Source organism: Lucilia sericata, unplaced genomic scaffold, assembly GCF_015586225.1.
Source record: "Lucilia sericata isolate MDLA Ls3-8-SP2 unplaced genomic scaffold, ASM1558622v1 Contig000028F_arrow, whole genome shotgun sequence".
Taxonomy (NCBI): Eukaryota; Metazoa; Arthropoda; class Insecta; order Diptera; family Calliphoridae; genus Lucilia; species Lucilia sericata.
The window spans coordinates 706,751-729,233 of NW_023994066.1; the positions used below are offsets into that span (position 1 = coordinate 706,751).

The 22,483-nt window shown below is 29.7% G+C and overlaps 1 protein-coding gene across 11 annotated transcripts in view; it reads right to left on the reverse strand.

Moving 5' to 3' along the window:
• LOC119610549 overlaps window positions 1–22,483 on the reverse strand; it is a 332,175-nt gene that overhangs the window by 193,059 nt on the left and 116,633 nt on the right. For all 11 annotated transcript variants that reach the window (XM_037965897.1, XM_037965875.1, XM_037965865.1 and 8 more), the window contains one exon: window positions 10,606–10,714. In XM_037965897.1, the coding sequence (XP_037821825.1) occupies window positions 10,606–10,714 (109 nt within the window). The remainder of the gene's footprint in view (window positions 1–10,605; window positions 10,715–22,483) is intronic.

Here is a 22,483-nt window from a genome sequence, read left to right on the forward strand (position 1 = left end):
TCATTCACTAGTATATGAAATCCTAGTAATAACATACAAAAAATAACGTATCAAAAATACATTTATTATTTAGTACCTTTTGAACAACTGTGCTTATTTCTGTGCTTCTACTAATACATTCTCACCAGTTAGGTTTTTGACAGGGGACTTAGGTCTTTGACAATACCTTTCGCCTATATGCTACTATATGGCTTTATTCCTGTTAAAAAGGGGCGGAACCGTCCACAATTTCATATACCTCCCATACAAATGTATATATTCCCGTAAAATGCATTAATTGTTAATAACTTCCGGTAGAATGGCAATATCTTTATTTAGAAACTTATACAAGTAAACGTTTTATGTCAATTGAATTCATATAGAGTAAATGTTAGGTCACCGTATAACATTTAATAATATTATTTTATTTTGTTTTACTATTAATTTGCAATTTGAATTGTATTTAAATTTTGTTCATATTTATGGCTCAATGTTGCCACTGTAATTTTTCATTATTTTTTGCTCTTACTAACCACTGTACTTATTTTTGGTAATGACCCGTTAGTTTTTATTATTTGTTTCTCACTTCAATTCTTATTACAAGCATATTGTTATTGTTCTTAAAAATGCAATTTATTATTTTGGAGGCTTATTGCATGTATTTTGTTTTTGCATATTTTGAATATAAGTAAACAAGTTGAGTTGGTACATTGGAAGTGAGAAACAAATAATATTACAAAAACAACAGTGTAGCCCTTATTTAGATGATCAATTGTTACTATTAAGGAAATTATTTTTAAATAAAGAAATCATTGTCATGGTTGAAGTCAAACAAGCATCATCGGTCTTTTAACTTGTCTCGGTACCACGGTCGTTATCTTTTGTTCTTAGGAATTAATCACTGCCCAACAACCTATAGACAACAATTCAAAGAACCTGAATTGCTCTATATCGTTGCCGGTGAAGAAAAAGGTCTTCATCGTACAGTAAACATTTTCCCATACAAGGTCCCCTCCCGAAAATCACTTAAGCGCACATTACACATTAACAAATAATGATATTGCACAAATATTGCCTATTTGATATAGCTTCCATACAAGGTCCACTCCCAAAAATCACTTAAAAATAACTCATTACCAAATAATGGTATCCATACAAATTTGGCACAAATATAGCTCTTCTACATAAAATTTGCCACAAATATTACTTTTGTATACAAAAATTTAATCTTAAAATTGTTTAATAATCGCTCCATATTTGGTCATAGCTCCCGTAGAAGATCTCCTTCAAAAAATCACTTAAACGCACATAACTCATTATTAAATAATGATATCCTCACAAAATTCAGCACAAATATTAATTTAGTTTACAAAAATTTTATTTAAAAAAAATTTCACGATCGGCCCATATTTGGTCATAGCTACCATATAAGGTCCCCTCCCAGATATCACTTAAATTCACATTACTCATTACCAAACAAATATATCCATACAAAATTTGACACAGACATTACTTTTGTATACAAAATGCTATTTTAAATTATTTTCACGATCGGACCCATACAAAGCCTCTTTCGAAAATCTCTTTATTACCAAATAGCTACATACAGTGATGTTCCGAAAAATAGAGCCACCTCCTCTTTCGAAGTTTCTTTTTACTTAAAATCCCTCTAATGAAGAATTGAGTTGGAAAAACTAACTGAAATTTTGTATTGATCAGTTATGAATATAATACCATTATTTTTGCAATAATTTACGCGTCACTTTTCGTAATTTTAATGAAATTTTAAATTAAGCTATATAAAATGGTGTGACAAAAAATAGAGCCAGTACCCCGTTTCTGTAACTTTGAGTGAGAAGTTCTCACATCGAGAAGTGTGAAACAAAAAATTCCATCGTTTCTCGATTTGTGAGTAAAAAGTGTTTCTGTAACTTAAAGTGAGAAGAGGCTGCACGAATTACGTTTTTATTGGAAATTTCCAATAAAACAGCTGTCAAAAACATAAAAATTAAAAGAAGAAAACAAAAATTGCCGAACAAATTTATAAACGAAGAATAAATAAACAAAAAATATAGAAATTAAATGAAAATTGTTCGAAAAATTATCCCACTAAATTTGCCCTTGGCAAATTCTAAGTTTATATCCACGTACTTGTTTAGCATTTGCTTTTGTATATCCGAAATTCCTCCTATTTTCTAAAAATTAGTGAACAATATTTATTTTAATCTTAAATAATTATAAATATAACATTACTTTTTCATTGTTACATATAATTCATGTTTAAATTAAATTTTATTTACTTAAAAATTTCCTTTCCGCAACGTTTTAAAATGTGAGTTTTTTTGACAGTTCATGTGAGAAACTTCTCACAAAATTTTCTTACAGAAACACTTTTACTCACAAATTTCCAATAACTTAAGTCAAAAAACATAAATGACAGATAGTTCTCACAAAATTTTCTTACAGAAACACTTGCATGTGAGAAATGATATTTTGTTTCAATTCACATTGTTTTTTCTTCAATTCCACTGTTTCATGCGAGAAACTTCTCGATGCGAGAGTTACAGAAACGAGACACAGTTTGCAAAAATATAAAAATTTAACAATTTGTAGATAATTTTCAAATTGAAATCGATACAAATTGTAAGTTTAAGGTTTATTATTAGAATCCTAATATAATCTCATTATAAACAATAATTTTGAGTCCAAAAAGAAGCAGAAGAAAACTTTGCAGGCGAGACCGCAGAAATATTATAACAATACGCCATGTTCAAGTCAAATTGTTGAAATAATTCTTTGGTCCAAAAAAATAGTATAAACTGTAAAAATGCATAAGTTTAATCCAGAAAATATCAAGAAAGAATAAGAAATAACACTTCTTTTTGGAGCAAGAAATATGGAGTCATGTAAAAAAATTGCGCGTTTGAGGACACAATAGTAGGAATCTCCTAAAAAAGTGCTATTTCTCATTCAGCATAGCATCATTAATTATAATTATGGGATATTTACAGTCCTATCTTCCCTCAATCCGAAATAGAGACCATGTTCCAAACAAGAAAAAATAACCCCATACCATTACGTATCCGCAACCATGTTCAATGATCTTCATAGCACATTGGGGACAAAATCGAGTGTTGGAACGTCTACGTATAGCTATACGGATCATATCAGAATAAAATAAATATACTTTTTTACATCTGACCACAAAATATTTCGATTCCTGCTCAAGGGGAGATTTCAAATGGTTTTGAAAAATTTTATTTTTTTTCAGGATCTTTAAAGTCCCATATAATACTACTCTACTAATTTTATCCTTTTAATTTTTTATACACGACAGGTCTTACTATTAAGCTGGCAACATCTAAATTATATTCCCTTTTAAGGTTATACGGAGTACACAAAAGTGTCATCCTCTGCATGAGTCTGATTTTTTCGCTTAAAAAATGATGTAATTTTTTATTCCTTCTCCATATTTTTTGGCTTAAACTTATATTTTACAGCATCTTCTATTACTTTCTTGGAGCACCTAATTATTTCAACAGTTTGTCTATAGCCCTTTCCTAGATCAAGGAGTGTTTTTATCGTTTTTCTGCTGTATGGCCATCAATGTTTGCCTCTGCCCCTTTTGTGCTCAAAATTATAATTTTTTAATGAGATTCTTTTAAAATAATAATAAAAAGCATTAAACTTACTATTTGGATCTATTTCAATTTGAAAATTGTCTACAAATTGTTAAATTTTTATATTTTTGCAAACTGGCTCTATTTTTTGTTACACCATTTTATATATCTTAATTTAAAATTTCATTAAAATTACGAATAGAGACGCGTAAATTATTGCAAAAATAATGCTATTACATTCATAACAGATCAATACAACATTTCAGTTAGTTACTCAACTCTATTCTTTGTAGGAGAGATTTTAAGTGGAGAGAAACTTTGAACGTGATGGTGGCTCTATTTCATCGAACATGACTGTATATAGATACAAATTTTGACAGAAATATAGCTTTTATTTACAGAAATGTTACTGAAAAAACACTTTAACCGTATACATATAATTAATTGTATTTTTTTGTAAACAAATTCTGAACAACAGTACACATATCTAAATTAAATATCTTTAAAGCATATTTTAAAGCGCTATAAAATCTATATATATAACAAGAAGGAATGTATAATCGGGCATGGCCGACCATATGATACCCTACACCACTGAGTATGTTAAAAATTTGGATTATATTTAATAACAAAGCATTTAAGTTGTTTACCTTAATTCCGAAATATTTTAACAATTTGTTGAAAAAAGTGATTTTCTAAATGAAATGGCTTTACGTTTACATTAGAGTTATGTATGCTGGATTTCATAGTGATACTAGTGCTTATTAGTGAATTATTGACCTTCAAGCCATTTTCTGAAGGGGACTTTGTATGGGGGCTAGGGTCAAATAAAGTCCGATAATTAAGAAAATTGGTAGTATTATTAAGACGTATATAGAACTAAGCTTTGCCGTTTTTTGTAGAGATACTACAATATTTAAGATAATTATGGACTCAAAAGTCCATGACAAAATGGGCGCAACGGCTATAAAGGGCGTTGCATCTTCCATATGAAGAAAATATTAAATAAGTATATCTGAGAAAGTATAACAGATAGAGTCCTCAAATTTTGTTGGAACCACTTTAGTGTCAATACGATTATTTAAGGAAAAAGGGGGCGGACTAGAAGTAGGGGGCGTGGCACCTTCAATTTGAATTAAATACAAAAACTCGATTATCTGGGAAACTATTAGAGTTAAAATCTTAAAATTTTGCACAAAGAACTTTAACATCCATGTAAAAATTTTGGGTAATAAATTGGCGGACTACCATACCATATGAATAAAATATACAAAAATTCGTTTATCGGGGAAACTAATAGAGCTAGCTTCTTAAAATTTTGCACGAAGAGCTTTAATATTTATCTGAAAATTTTGGGGAAAAAGGGCGGACTTTCACTAGAGGGGCTTGGAACCCCCCATATGAATTAAATAAAAAACTTCGTATATCTGAGAAACTATTAGAGCTAAAATCCTGAAATTTTGAAATAACTACTTTGACATCCATTTGGGTAGTAAATTGGAGTTGTCGTTTGTCTGGGAAACTTATAAACCTAAAATTTTCAAATTTTGCACTAAGAAATTTAACATTTATTTCAACATTTTGGGGAAAATAGGCGGACTTTCATTAGGGGTGGTTGGAACCTCCCATATGAATTAAATAGAAAAATTCGTATATCTGAGAAACTATTAGAGCTAGACATGAAAAACTGTGACATTCATGCGAACATTTAGAGAAAAATGGGCGGACTTTTGAATTAAATACACAATTTCGTATATCTGGGAAATTATTATATTATTCAAATTTTTCATAGGTTACATTAAAATCTAAATTAACATTTGGATAAATTGGCAAACTTGCAATAATATGCGTGGCATTTAGAGAACATTTAGAGAAAAATGGGCGGACTTTCAATGGGACCTTGGCATCTCCCATATGAATTAAATACAAAATTTCTTATATCTGGGAAATTATTATATTATTCAAATTTATCATAGGTTACATTAGAATCTAAATTAACATTTGGATAAATTGGCGAACTTGCAATAATATGCGTGGCATCCCCAATATGTAGAAAAAGTGTATCTAAAAACTATATACCCTACACCACTTTAGTGGGGAGGGTATATTGGGTTTGTGCTGATGTTTGTAACATACAAAAATATTCGTCCTATACCCACCTTAAAGAATACCAATCGGCTTAGAATCGTTTTCTGATTCGAATTGGATGAAATTTGCCATACAAGCCAAGGACGACGAAGCCTATTGAAAATGGTTAAAATCGGTCCATTATTTCACCTAGCCCCCATATAACAGAACCCCACGAAAAAGGCTTCTGAGCTCATAATTAGGTTAAAATATACCTGTATATCGATAAAAAGTGGCAGAACTAAGTTTTATACAAGCCTTGATGACCTTGCCAAATTTCATAAAGATCGGGCCTCGTTTAACCCTAGCTCCCATACAAAGTTCCCTTCCGAAAATTACTTGAATGTCCAAAATTAACTTATAAACACAAATTCGAGATGAAATTCAGCACAAATAAATATTATATAAATATAACAATATTTACAAAATTTTATGGGGCTTGGTCCTTATTTGCATCTAGCCCTCATATAAAGCCTCTTTCAGAAAATTAGTTTTTCATCCATAAATTGCTTAAATGTATCGGAATAAGGTAATATTGAAGATAAATGCATTATTATGAAAAATAAATCACATTTAATATTCATAACTGGTGTAGGGTATATATATATATCGGTCACGCCCGACTATACATTCTTACTTGTTTTTTATATACATTACTTTTAGGGTAGCAAAGAGTATAGCTAGTATTATATAAAATCGTGTTTAAATTGCTGCGAAAAAATTGTAAAAGATTTAAAATATTTAAATCTTAGCTTGTTCTATTAGAAAAGATAAGAAATCCTATTTCCACAAATATTTGATTAACTAAAAGGTTATTAATATAGAAAGAATGAGCTTAATACCTCTCATAGTTGTACCGTACCTGTGATGTGAATTTGAAGGATTTCGGGAAAAAGGCAATTTTTGCCAATAATTAAGTAAAAATTATATTATTACCAATTGTTGCTTAATTTTGATCAAGTAAATTGCGATTATTATTTCTGAGTCCATGGAAAGTTAGTTCTGATCAAATTTCCGAAACTAAAAATCATTAACCCTCTAAATACCGGGGTCAACATCAAAATTTTGAATATTTTATGTTCTTGAAGAAATAAGAGCATGATGTTGTTAATTTGTTGATGGATATTGATTAAACTTCTTAGAAGTTATTTTTACTACATTCAAATAATGCGATAAACCAAATACTGGATATATATCCATTAATTCTTTAAGAAAATTAATTTTAAAAAATTCCTTTTTAAAAGTGTTTTTTGTAGTGTTTAAAAAAATCGGTCTTAAATTGACCCCAAGTATGACAGAGGGTTAATTTTTGAAGAAGTTTGATTCCTAGATTTCTGGATATATTTTCGTGTAGTTTGTCAAACTGAATTCATAATTAAATACACAATATTTTGCTATTTTTAATGAAGAATATTAAATATACAAAAACTTGATTTTGACCCCGGTTTTTAAAGGGTTAATGATTTTTAATTTCGGAAATTTTATCAGAAATAACTTTTCACGGACTCGGAAATAATAATCGCAATTTAATTGATAAAATTATGCAACAATTGGTAATAATATAATTTTTACTTAATTAATGGCAAAAACTGCCTTTTTCCCGAAATCCTTCAATTTCACATCGCAGGTACGGTAAAACTATGAGAAGTATTGAGCTCATTCTTTCTGTGTTTAATTCTTATATATATCCTTTATAATATCCAGTATAGAAAATTTTAATTTTTAAAAATCCATTTAACAAAATTCTTTAAAGTTTGAAAATGGAGTTTTGGAGATGCTGCTAAAATAATGGCCCTTTTTTGACCACAGACTAAACCAAGTAAGCGTTATCCAATTTGAACAAAAATTCGTACTAGTACATTTATGAATCTTATAAAGATAAACATAATATTTGTTTGTAAAATTTTTCAAAACTAAAACAAATTTTCTTATATATGTCTTCAGAATCACAAAATTCTCGGGGGAAATTTTTCAACCATTTTTTAACCATTTTTTTTTTCTTGGAAAGACAATTTTGTAGACATTACGATTTTGCTATAAAATTGTGCAATAATTAATACTTAAAGCCTCAAGTATCAAAAAAGTGCCATTTTTCCCATATAAATGCATTTACAAACTTTGGCGGCGATGCGCGGGCTCTTACCCTCAAAATAATTGAATAATATTTTACAGTCTTCCATTTGACGTTAAAATACAACAAAATTTCACTATTAGAAGTTGATCCGAGCGAAAATCCTATTTTCGACCCACCCTAGTATACATGTCTAAGAGAAGGTTTGGACTACACCATAGTGTAGGACTTTTTTGTTCTCTCTTGTTCCTAGGAGTTATGGACAGTGTGACCATTTTAGCAGCTAGTTTTAGTATTTTTTATTTTGATTTAGCTGTAAAATTTTAATTTAGCATTTGGCATTTCATTTTGCATTTTTATAAAATATTTTTAGCATTATTTTAGTATATAAACAAAAAAAGACAAATTTTTGCAACCATAAATTGCATTAAATATATATTTTGTTCTATAAATGTTCCCAGATGACCAGAAAAGAGTTATATATGGGAAATAGGTTTAACCGGAAAAAATCTGAATTAAACAATAATTAAAATAAAGCAAAAAAATTCATGTATATAAATTACTTACGATTTCACATAAAAGTATCATTTGTTATTTGAAGTTATCGAGGGACTATTTTAAAAACTTTATATTTTCGCCAATACAAGTGAATACTTTAAAATGTTGTATTCTAAAATATTTTTCTGGAACCCAATGCTTTTTAAATTCGAGGTAATAGAAATAATTCAAGATATTTCAAATATTTTTAGAAATACGTACGCTATTTTACAAACTAATACTTTTTGTTTGCTCATGGAATGAAACATAATTTTGGAAAAACCTATGTACGATTGTTAGTTAACATATTTTATTTTTTTCCTATACCAAAATTTTGAGATAAAGAGGTGTTAATTTTTATCATCCTTCAGGAGTTCTTGTTAATTTATTGAAAATGGCTATTGAAAAAAATCAATAATATAAAATTTGGATTTTCTTATCCTACTTTCTATTCTTTTTATTTTTACCAAATTTATAGTAAATTTTGTTGTCACGTTTTTTTTTTTAAATTAAAAAAAAAATACATAAATTTTGCAAATATTATTGAAAATTTATTCCAGAATTACAAATTACGTACATTCTCATTTATATTTTTTCCGAAAAAATCTTGGAAGTATTAGTTATAAACCTGACATGTATTCACCGAGATTTAAGATTATTTCAACGGAATTGTCAATATTTTTGTGACATGAAAACCATTTTTGAGGAAGACAAATAAAATTGTTTATATATTTAAAAAAAAAAAAACTAAAACTCGAAATATTAAATTTTTCCTTCCAAAAACCCATATAGGTTTTATGTAATGAGCAACTAGTGTTATTAATAGAGTTTTAATGTAGTTTTTGCATTCTGAAATATAATTAAATTAGAGACATTACGTAATTGCTAAATTAAAAAATTTTAAATAATTTATAGCATTTCTGTTGTTTTATCTTAATGCCACGGAACTTAATGTTTTTACCCTACACCATGTAAGCCATGTAAGTCTGACCGTCTGGTAAGGTTGAAATTGTCAGAACAATTTTATGATCTTTGCTTTTTTGGTCCCTTTAAAAATGGTTAAAGTCCGTCCTTTATTTTACCTAGCCCCATACATATACAAATGTATAAAGCCTGTCTCAGAAGGTACAATTCAACATAAATGCTTTATTTCGAAAAATAAATCACATTTTATACTCATATCTGGGGTAGTTTATCATATGGTTAACCAGGGCAGAATATATGTAATTCCATATTTGTTATAAATTACAATGATTTACAGTTACAAATTAATATGAATTGTTCATGAAAACACTTAAATGATTTTAGCATTTTTTTGTCATTTTAAAATCAATTTAGCATTTTTTCTAGCATTATTTTGGATGGGATTTAGCCTAATAGGGATTTAGGACTCATAACTACCAGATTTTATTAAATTTAAATGTTTTAAAATACGTAAAGAACTATTTTTTTTCTAGAAGTGGTCTAACAACTACCATATTTTCGGTAAATTCTGAACTTAAAAAAAAAATTTTTTTTTTTTGCTAAAAGTAATAGTTGGGAAGTCATATAATTTTACAAAATGTTGTAACAGTTCATGATTGATCACTCTGTTTGCTGTGATAAAGCTGAAAAAGTGTTGTAATTTTTTTGCTCCCGAGGTTTACTAGTGTTTACTTTCAAATAAGTAACATAACTCCGAATCGGTGTCCATAAAAAAATATGATTTTTGGCCGATATTTCAAAAAATTGTCTCACAGTGCGGCAAAAATCAAAATAAAGAACTTACTTATCTGATTATATGTAAGTCATTATATGATTACTTAAAAGTAATTCAGATGGTAAGTAGTTGTCATTGAAAAGTATGTTGTTGAGTAAGTACAAGTCATTACCAGTACTGAAAACGGACACAAAATGACCGAGCCAAAAATATCAGAAAATGTGCCAAAAATTCAAAAACCTGTTTATACCCTGCACCACTTTAGATAAAAGGAAATATTAGTTTTGTGCTGATGTTTGATTGTAAAGGATACTAGTTGGCTTATAATAATTTTCTGAGTCGATTAAGCCGAATCTGTCCATTCATGTAAACCTTATAATCAACATCAAGTCGCAACCTAGCCCCAAGAATTCCCGCAGGAATTTACTTCAGATTTAGTAATGAATTCTTATCGACTATTTTGAACACATTTCCGAAGTTTAGATAAACAGTTACGATTTTTTCGCAGCCTGCCATACGAAATTGGCAATTTGTGCAGACGATTGATTAGTAGGTTGGTTTTACATACTTACCTACTACTAATAAATGTAAAAAAATTGATGTGGGGGGATGAGTAGATACTTGGCACTCATATATTCCTGCATCACGCTGCTGCACGAATTTTATTTGCAATGTCCAATCCTGAAAAATTAATTAAAAAACATGTTTTTAAGCATTTATAGATCGAATATTTAATATAAATTAGTAAAAATGTATATGTTTGGTATTTAAAAAGAGCAATATCGGTTATTGATTTCATATACATACATATATGTGAAAAACTTACATTGAAAAGTAATGAGTTGAAATGCTAATAAAACCTCTTTTCACTACTTCTTCATTAGCATTTTAGATGGTAATTTTAACGCTAAGTTAAAGTAGTAGTACTTGCAGTTTCGCTTACAAAGAAGTTGTTGAGTAAGTTCTTTTGTTTATAATAATAACAAGTAAGAGCATTATATTCGGCTATGCCGAATCTTATATACCCACCATCAAACCGTATGCCGTAAAAGGAATGTTCCCATATAAACATCAGGGTGATATTTGGGATAGGGCTTAAGTCTATTATGGACAGAGCTTTTTCGATTTAGCAAAATATTATGGACCGATCCTCATAAAATTTGGTGCAGAGATTTTGGCTCGTAGGAAAATCACTTATGTCGAATTTCATCGCTACACTCGTATTGTTTTAGCCAGGAATGAGTGTTAAAGTAATTTTCTAAAGTGGACCTTATATGGGGTGAATTATGGACCGATCCTCAAAAAATTTGGTAGAGAGATTTTAGCTGATATGAAACTTATTTATGTCGAATTTCATCGCTATACTCTTATTTTTAAAAAAGTTATGACTGTTAAAGCTGTTTTTCGGGGCCACTTGTATATATGCGAAAACCTTGACCAATATTGGCCATTTTCAATACCAAATAAACCGTACCTATAGGGAATATTTGAGTAAAATTTTAACGTTCTAGCTCTTTTCGTTCGGACTCTATCGTGTTTTCAACAGACAGACGGGCCACATGACTAAATTGTCTTAGATTTTAATACGTTCTTAGAATATACACTGAATCAAATAAGTCTCCATACAGAATGTATTTAAAAATATAATTTGTAATATTTTCTAAAACATTTGTCCGATTTACAAAAAATTTGTTTTTTATCATAGGTAATAATGTCCATATATAATTGCAAAAATTTTAAATAATACTCTATGTTTTTGTTAATTATTTCTTAAATGCAACACCTCTATAATCAAACTCAAAAAAGTCTCCGTACAGAAGAAAAGTATTAAAAGGATACAGCTCTAAAATGTAACGGTGCATTAAAATGAGGTGTATTCTAATTTATAATGTTGTCTAATGTTGTATTCTAATTTCTAATGTACTTTATTTACATTTAAATGTACGGAGACTTTTTTGAGTTTGGTTATAGAAGTGTTGCACTTAAGAAATAATTTAGAAAAACATAAAGTATTATTTAAAATTTTTGCAATTAAAAAATTTATTAGGATATTATCACCTATGATAAAAAAAAACAAATCTTTTGTAAATCGGACAAATATTTTAGAAAATATTAAAAATTATGTTTTTAACTAAATACTGTACGGAGACTTATTTGAGTCAGTGTATATACTTTTGTGGGTCTATGACCGGTATTTTGATGTGTTAGAAACGGAATGACAAGAATAGAAACTAAATGACAAAAATATACCACCAATCTTTTTTGATAGTGGGTATAAAAAGAGCCAGAGATAATACGAACCAGGGATTTCGGTTTGTTAGTCAAATGTTCTACTCACTGCACCATTGCTTAGCTATTTTCAAATAATGGTTTTCACAACAAATACTGGATGGAGATATTGTGTATTTTCTTTCTAATACTAAAATAAGGAAATCAAAAGATAAAATAATAAATGCAAAAGGAGGAAAGTTTTTAACTTTTTGTAATAAATACGGCTTAGTGATTTTAAAAGGAAGAACGTTAGACCTGGTCCACACTAGAAAACATTTGTTGAGAAACTTTTTCTTAATTCACTTTTGAAAATTTCTTAAACACATAGAAACTTTTGTTTCAGATACTACGTATTAATTGCATTGATTTGTTTTTGTACGAATGAGAAGAATAACAAAACAAGTTTCCGAGTACGATAAATTCCGTACACGCAGAGAAAAAACATGGTTCGACATTGTTGCTACAACTAAATTGTGTGCTTTGTAACAATATATTGCTGTCGTATGCAAATAATAGTTATTTTAAATTGATTTCAGGTATATTTTAGTTAATGTAAAAATTCTTATTTTCATTGCAATAACAACTTTGAGTATGGTTCACTGAAACATGGTTATTTTTCCAACATCTAAATAATAATAACCTTAGAAACATATTATATTATGTACGCCCATTTAAACTTATAAATAACTATTAAATTTTAAGTTTTTATGTGTCTATCACAATATTTAAAGTATAAACAAAATCTGTTTACTTTTAACAATAAAATTATTTTTTTAAGCTGTATTTATTTAAAATTTTTTTTTAGATATTCTCATTAACTTGTATTGTAAATTTATGTTAATTATTTTTAAGAGTGCATAAGAAAAGGATTTTAAAATTTAAATGTAAATTTTAGTCTAATTTGCATTTTACTTTAAATTTACTTAAACAATTGCATTTATAATGCCCTTGTTGCGACAAAAATTAAATTGTTAATAAGTTACACTATAGTCCAACCGTATTTTGTTTAGCGTTTTTCGTAATTATTTCTCTTACTTATACAAAACAATTCATTTTTAGACACTATGTTATAATAAAACAAAACATTTCATGTTTAGAGAGACCATATCATTTTTTTTTTTTATAACCTTCACCTTCGTGAGAAGGGTATATTTAAGTTTGTCATTCCGTTTGTAATTTCCAAAATATAATTTTCCGACCCTATAAAGTATATATATTCTGAATCCTTATAGATAGCGGAGTCGATTAAGCCATGTCCGTCTGTCTGTCTGTTGAAATCAGTTTTCTGAAGACCCTAGATATCTTCGGGATCTAGATCTTCAATAATTCTATCAGACATGCTTTCGAGAAGTTTCCTATTTAAAATCAGCAAAATCCGTTCATAAACAACGGAGATATAAGCAAAAATCCGAGACAACCTCTGAAAATTTCATAAAAAATAAACAACAACAACACTGCTTATTCATTGCCTTTGTATTTTGTTTTTGTTTTTTTGAGTATTTGGTTTCGTATGTTTGGAAATCTGTTTGTTTCATTGCTTTGTGTATATTGTTTTTGTTTCTTGGTACATTCAATTTCGTATGTTTGGATGGCTGTGTGTTTCATTGCTTTGTGTATATTGTTTTTGTTTTCTTGGTGTATTGAATTTCGTATGTTTGGATGTTTGTTGGTTTCATTGCGTTGTATATTTTGTTTTTGTTTTTTTCTGTTTTTCGTTTCGTATGTTTGGATGTCTGTTGGTTTTACTGCCTTGTGTATTTTTTTTTTGTGTTTATTTCGATTACCGTTGTTGTTGTTCATTATGTTTTGCTATTGCTATAATAATGATATAGTCGGGAAAATGCATTTTTAAATACACTATGGTGAAGGGTATATAAGATTCGGTACAGCCGAATATAGCACTCTTACTTGTTTATATAATTATTTCTCTAAAAAATGCAAGAGACGTAATTTGATAATAAAAACTTGATAATGGAATGCTAACGGCCTTAGTCAACACAAGAATGAAGTAGAACAATTCCTGCTACTTCAGGAAATTGACGTACTACTCGTCTCTGAAACACACTTTACCCTAAAGAATTGTTTCAGAATTAATGAATACTACACTTACGATACAAAACATCCAAGTGGCAGAGCCTGTGGTGGAACAGCCATTTTAGTGAGAAAAAATATTAGACATTTCCCAATGCCAGAATACAAAAAGGACCATATCCAGGCCACCTCTATAAATATACCTGATAGTCGAGTTACAATATCTTCAATATATTGTCCTCCTAGGTATAATGTTAATCGAGAGCAGTTTCTCGAATACTTTAAAACTCTTGGCCCAAGATTCATAGCAGCTGGTGATTATAATGCAAAACATACATTTTGGGCCTCTCGCCTCATTACTCCCAAAGGCAGACAATTGCTAGAAGCAATATCGTACAACAGACTAGATGCCATATCTAGTGGCCAACCTACCTATTGGCCTACAGACCTCAATAAGATTCCCGATCTAATTGACTTTGCTGTAATCAAAAATATAAAACGAGAATTTATTTCAGTGATCCCTTCATTGGACCTCTCGTCAGACCACTCGCCTACAATTTTAACGTTATTAAAAACCCCAAATAAATTGGAAAACTATTGTTCTTGTTTCCCTAACAAGAAAACGAACTGGTTAAAGTATAAAATGTATGTTAGCTCACACCTGCCACAAAACATTTCATTGAAGAATGACCATGAAATACAATTCGCTGTCGATATATTTACGGATATCTTACAAGATGCTGTCAAAGTGTCTAAACCCCCAGTCACCTTGGGAGACTTCAAAAAATCGAAATGTCATAGGAACATTGAGTCTCTTATTAAAGAAAAGAGAACACTCAGACGTCAATGGCAACAATCACGATCTCCAAACATAAAGGTTAAACTTAATCAGTGCCAAAGAAGACTTCACATCGCTTTAAAGGATAATAAGGAATCTAATCTGAGAAATTATCTCAAAAACTTAGATCCTACTAAGAAAACAGAATATAGTCTCCGGAAAGCTGTTAAAAATATGCAGTGCCCTATTGCATATGAGTCACCTATACGCCTTCAGAATGGTCAATGGGCAAGAAATACGTCAGAAAAAATTGAAGCATTCGCTAATCACTTGGAGAATGTGTTTACTCAAAATGATACAGATTCTTCTATTAGTGCTAACATTATAAATAATGTGGTTCCACACCCAATAAAATTCCGGTTCTCTACCGTGAAGATGACAATCAAAGGTCTAAAGGCAGGAAAATCACCTGGTATAGATAAAATTACTACCACGATGATAAGTAACCTGCCCAATTCAGCACTGAGAATTATTTTGTTCATCTTTAACTCGATGCTACGTATTGGATACTTCCCTAACTCATGGAAAGTATCCGAGATTGTTATGATACCAAAACCGGGGAAAGATGTCACTCAAGTGACATCATACCGTCCCATTAGCCTGTTGTCTTTATTCTCAAAACTTTTTGAAAAGTTATTGCTTGAAAGCCTTTTAGTACACTTTAACGATAATTGCATTATTCCTGGCCATCAGTTTGGTTTCAGAAGAAAGCACAGCACTATCGAACAGGTACATCGAATAACAACTCTTATTCGAAAGGCCTTCGAGAGCAAGCAATATTGCTCTGCATTATTCATAGATATTTCTCAAGCTTTTGATAAAGTCTGGCACGATGGACTAATACACAAAATTATCACATTACTACCTGCGAATGTTCACAAACTGCTTAAAAATTACATATATGAAAGATCTTTTCAAATCAGATCTAAAGATGTGATCTCTTCACGTCGAAAAATATCTGCTGGAGTACCCCAGGGGAGTATTCTAGGTCCGCTCCTATATATTTTATATACTGCAGATATGCCAACGAGAGCACTGACTCACACATCTACATTTGCGGATGATACCGCTTTTGTAAGCATACATGCAAACCCTTCAATAGCTTCTGAACAACTCCAGTTTCACATCGGCGAATTGGAAAAATGGCTGGACAAATGGAAAATAAAAGTCAATGCTACAAAATGTACTCACGTTACATTTACTTTAAGAAGGGAAAATTGTCCTCCCGTGCAGATAAACAATATACGAATTCCTGAACAAAGCCATGTGAGATATCTTGGTATCCACCTTGATCGCCGCTTAACATGGACTCACCACATTGAAGCCAAGGTTACTCAAATAAAATTAAAGTCAGCTCAATTGTACTGGCTAATTGGACCACGGTCTGCTCTAGACTTGGAGTACAAAGTGCTTTTGTACAAAACAGTTATAAAACCGATATGGCTATACGGCATTCAACTGTGGGGAACAGCCTCCTCATCTAATGTTGAAAAATTACAAAGAAAGCAGTCAGCACTGTTAAGGTCAATAACAGGTGCCCCGTGGTACATTCGCAATAGTAATATTCATAGGGATCTCAATGTCCCCATAATACGCGAGGAGATCAAACTCTCTTGTTTAACCTACCTGTCGAAACTAATGGATCACCCAAATCCCCTTGCCAGGTAGTTGCTGTCATTTGAGGGTCATAGACGACTGAGAAGAACGGAAACATTGGATTTTGCCAGATAATCAAATTATCGAGAACTTTTGTTGAAATTGCAGTGGCAATAACGACGTTAGTTATAGTTTAGATTAAGATTTCAATACTTATTGTAAATTTTTATGTAAGAAAGATTCAATAAATAATAACTAAAAAAAAAAAAGACGTATAACTAAAACAAGTAAGAGTGCTATATTCGGCTGTGCCGAATCTTATATACCCTTCACCATAGTGTCGTATCGGCTTGAAATTTGGACTTTGCTTTTAGAGTAATGTTTTCTATACATTTTCCAAAAATTAGTTAGATTTATATATATTAAACCGATTATGACCGATTTTATATTTTTACCTTGTGTATCAATACCCAACATACCCCGGTATGTATACAAATTATATGTCAGTTATCGGACAAAAATTAAGGTTCATTATAAATTTTATGTTTTATTATTAGAATTATATATATTCTTGTATGTTATGAAAAAAATTTAACTAAACAACAAATTTAAGCTACGTTCACACCTATGAAATATTTGACGTTTTTTTATCAAATATTTGTTGGCTGTAATGTGAACACAAAATATTTTTGAAGAGCAAACAAAATCAGCTGTTTTTCGTGAAACATTTTTATTTGTCAACCTACAAATATTTTTCCAATGTCAACACAGTGTGAACACCAAACATGAACAATTTTTGTTTAACGTTAAAAAAAAACGATTTAATTGAACTTTTATAATAGTTTTTTACAATTTCATAGAAATTTCTGACTATAAACAAACAATTAAATAATTTTTATTTCATAATGTGCTTAAAATGAGTATTTCTGTTTTGACGTTTTGTTTGGAACGGTTTATAGCGATTTAAAAAAATCGCTATAAGCCGGGAAATAACCAAATTATAAATTATTTTCATTAAATTATCTATAAAATTTAAAATTATTGAGAATTGTTTATTATTAATATACTAGCTATACCCAGTGTGCTTTGCTAACCTAGAAGGAATATGTGTAAATAAAAATCCCACTTAACGACTTTGAAGATTCTAACCACAAGAGAGATGTCAAGCAAACTATTGCGAGTTCGCCAGTTTCTATATATCGCCAATTTCTATCTATCTATGAAAAATTTGAAAAATATAAGAGTTTCCAAGATACACGAAATTTTGTAATTAATTCATATATGTGGTGCCAAGCCACCCATTGAAAGTCCGCCCCTTATGCTCTAAATGTTCACATGAATTTCAAAGTTCTTCATGTAAAATTTGAAAATTCTAGCTCTAACAGTTTCTCAGATATACGAATTTTTCTATTTGATTCATGTGGGGGCTTCAAGCTCACCACATGAAAGTCCAAAATCTTCAGATGAATACTAAACTAATTTGTGCAAAATTGTAAGAATCAAGTTCTATTAGTTTCCCAGATAAACGAATTTTATATTTAATTCATATGGGCGGTGCCAAGTTCCCCATTGAAAGTCCGTCCATTATATTCTAAATGTTCAGATGAATGTCAAGATTCTTCAAGTAAAATTTGAAGATTAAAGCTCTAATATGTTGTGCCAAGCCACCTATTGAAAGTCCGCCCGTTATGCTCTAAATGTTCACATGAATTTCAAAGTTCTTCATGTAAAATTTGAAGATTCTAGCTCTAATAGTTTCTCAGATATACGAATTTTTCTATTTGATTCATATGGGGGCTTCAAGCCCCCCAGATGAAAGTCCGCTTTTTTTTCCTCGTGGTACATTCGCAATAGTAATATTCATAGGGATCTCAATGTCCCCATAATACGCGAGGAGATCAAACTCTCTTGTTTAACCTACCTGTCGAAACTAATGGATCACCCAAATCCCCTTGCCAGGTAGTTGCTGTCATTTGAGGGTCATAGACGACTGAGAAGAACGGAAACATTGGATTTTGCCAGATAATCAAATTATCGAGAACTTTTGTTGAAATTGCAGTGGCAATAACGACGTTAGTTATAGTTTAGATTAAGATTTCAATACTTATTGTAAATTTTTATGTAAGAAAGATTCAATAAATAATAACTAAAAAAAAAAAAGACGTATAACTAAAACAAGTAAGAGTGCTATATTCGGCTGTGCCGAATCTTATATACCCTTCACCATAGTGTCGTATCGGCTTGAAATTTGGACTTTGCTTTTAGAGTAATGTTTTCTATACATTTTCCAAAAATTAGTTAGATTTATATATATTAAACCGATTATGACCGATTTTATATTTTTACCTTGTGTATCAATACCCAACATACCCCGGTATGTATACAAATTATATGTCAGTTATCGGACAAAAATTAAGGTTCATTATAAATTTTATGTTTTATTATTAGAATTATATATATTCTTGTATGTTATGAAAAAAATTTAACTAAACAACAAATTTAAGCTACGTTCACACCTATGAAATATTTGACGTTTTTTTATCAAATATTTGTTGGCTGTAATGTGAACACAAAATATTTTTGAAGAGCAAACAAAATCAGCTGTTTTTCGTGAAACATTTTTATTTGTCAACCTACAAATATTTTTCCAATGTCAACACAGTGTGAACACCAAACATGAACAATTTTTGTTTAACGTTAAAAAAAAACGATTTAATTGAACTTTTATAATAGTTTTTTACAATTTCATAGAAATTTCTGACTATAAACAAACAATTAAATAATTTTTATTTCATAATGTGCTTAAAATGAGTATTTCTGTTTTGACGTTTTGTTTGGAACGGTTTATAGCGATTTAAAAAAATCGCTATAAGCCGGGAAATAACCAAATTATAAATTATTTTCATTAAATTATCTATAAAATTTAAAATTATTGAGAATTGTTTATTATTAATATACTAGCTATACCCAGTGTGCTTTGCTAACCTAGAAGGAATATGTGTAAATAAAAATCCCACTTAACGACTTTGAAGATTCTAACCACAAGAGAGATGTCAAGCAAACTATTGCGAGTTCGCCAGTTTCTATCTATCGCCAATTTCTATCTATCTATGAAAAATTTGAAAAATATAAGAGTTTCCAAGATACACGAAATTTTGTAATTAATTCATATATGTGGTGCCAAGCCACCCATTGAAAGTCCGCCCCTTATGCTCTAAATGTTCACATGAATTTCAAAGTTCTTCATGTAAAATTTGAAGATTCTAGCTCTAACAGTTTCTCAGATATACGAATTTTTCTATTTGATTCATGTGGGGGCTTCAAGCTCACCACATGAAAGTCCAAAATCTTCAGATGAATACTAAACTAATTTGTGCAAAATTGTAAGAATCAAGTTCTATTAGTTTCCCAGATAAACGAATTTTATATTTAATTCATATGGGCGGTGCCAAGTTCCCCATTGAAAGTCCGTCCATTATATTCTAAATGTTCAGATGAATGTCAAGATTCTTCAAGTAAAATTTGAAGATTAAAGCTCTAATATGTTGTGCCAAGCCACCTATTGAAAGTCCGCCCGTTATGCTCTAAATGTTCACATGAATTTCAAAGTTCTTCATGTAAAATTTGAAGATTCTAGCTCTAATAGTTTCTCAGATATACGAATTTTTCTATTTGATTCATATGGGGGCTTCAAGCCCCCCAGATGAAAGTCCGCTTTTTTTTCCTCCAAAATGTTCAGATGAATATTTAAGTTCTTCGAGCAAAATTTGAAGAATTTAGTTCCATTAGTTTTCCACCATTTTTAACTGAATTTGGGAAAATTCCACATGAAATTGAGAATTTCCATTTAATATTGAGGAAATTGTAATTGAAATTATGATTTTCAATTTGATATTGAGAAAATTTCAACTGAAATTATTTGAAATTGAAAAAAATTCTGAATAAAATTGAGAATTTTTATTTAAAATTGAAATATGAAATTGAGAATTTCAAATTGATGTTGAGAAAATTCCAAATAAATTAAGAATTTCCGTTTTATATTGAGAAAATTCCAATTGAAATTAAGATTTTCAATTTCAAATTGAGAATATTTCAAATAAAAATGCGAATTTCCATTTAATATTTAGAAAACTTCAATTGAAATTGAGAATTTGTAATTTAAATTGAGAAAACTCCAATTAAAATTGGGAAAGTTTCAAATGAAATTGAGAAAATTTTAAATGAAATTGAGAACCTTTTATTTATATAACACATTTTAAAAAACAAATAATAAAGAAATTCCAATGTTAATTCACCGATTGTAGAGGAACAATGGCTGGTTTATCATGAATACTATGTGGGAATATCACTCAAGCGATATGTGTTGGTAGTCTGAATACGTCAAAGTAAAAAAAAATATATATTAAAATGTGGTCTGAATTTCCCGCAGATTAGGTTAAAAGTTCAGATCGCAGTATAAAAAGTTTCGCAGAATTTTTCGAAATGATTTTCAAAATGTTCAAATTTTAAGCTTTCACGGAACATTCATGTATTGCACTACATACATATATATATGTACATTAGAGTGCTCCAAGCTTGTATGAAGGAAAAAAAATTTTATCCGACAGGCCGTCCCCCCCTCTGGAATTGTTCTATGGGTTGTAAAACTATGTCATGCAAAAAATTAGGCTGATAGGATAACGTTAACAGGTGCCGCAACGGCTCAGAAGTTTCCAAGTGCATTTACAAGGGGAAAAAATCGATTTTTTTTTCAGTTTTTGCTCAAATTTTGCAACTTAATAATAAACTTTGCACTTTATTGTAAAGGAATCGTAATGTGCACAGAATAAGCATTTCAGAAAGATATAAAACACAAAAATTGGTTGAAAATTTTTAAAGTTATTGCAAATTCCCCAGGCCATTAACGTGTCTCACAGCACATGAATTCGAAATGTGACAAAAAAATTAAAATTTTTTAGGACATATTGTAAAAAAACCATTTTGTTACTTAAAATATACTAAAAATTACTTGAATACTAGCTTTTGTCCTTATACGATAACGCAAACTTGTTCTCAGCTATGGTCAAAAAAGTTTGATTTTTTCAACGGCCGTTTCAAATCTCCAATTTCAGTTTTTTTGAAACTTTGTTAAACAAATTTTAAAATTTTTAGAAGATCTCATGGGAATTTATGGACAATAGATAAGGGAATAAAACGGTAAAAAATTAGATCAATAATTCTTACAGTTTAGCTGTACCTGCGATTTGAACTCGGCGGATTTCGGGAAAATCGTATTTTTTTGTAATATATTAGAGAATACGTATTAATTTTTTACTGTTGTACATTTTAAACAAAGTATTTTCAGAGTATTATAGACCAGATAATATAAAATATATATTCCAAGTTTTATTCAAATCGGACATTCTTAACCCATAAAATGTGGAGTTCAAAGGTTAAATTTTGCTATATTTGGGAATTCTCAGTGCACCATATTAAAATATTATTTATTTGTTGGCCATATTTACCAAAAATTACTGGAATTTATCGTATAAAGTCCGATATTTAAAATAGAGTGAAAAAAAGGTAAATTAACACTTTAAGGCACTTGGGAACAATTTAACACCAAAGTTCAAAAATTTGAAAAAGCACTATCCATTTGAATAAAGCTCTATATAATTAGAGAAATAGCAGAAATATAACAAAAACGTATATATTAAGTATAAAAAATTATACTT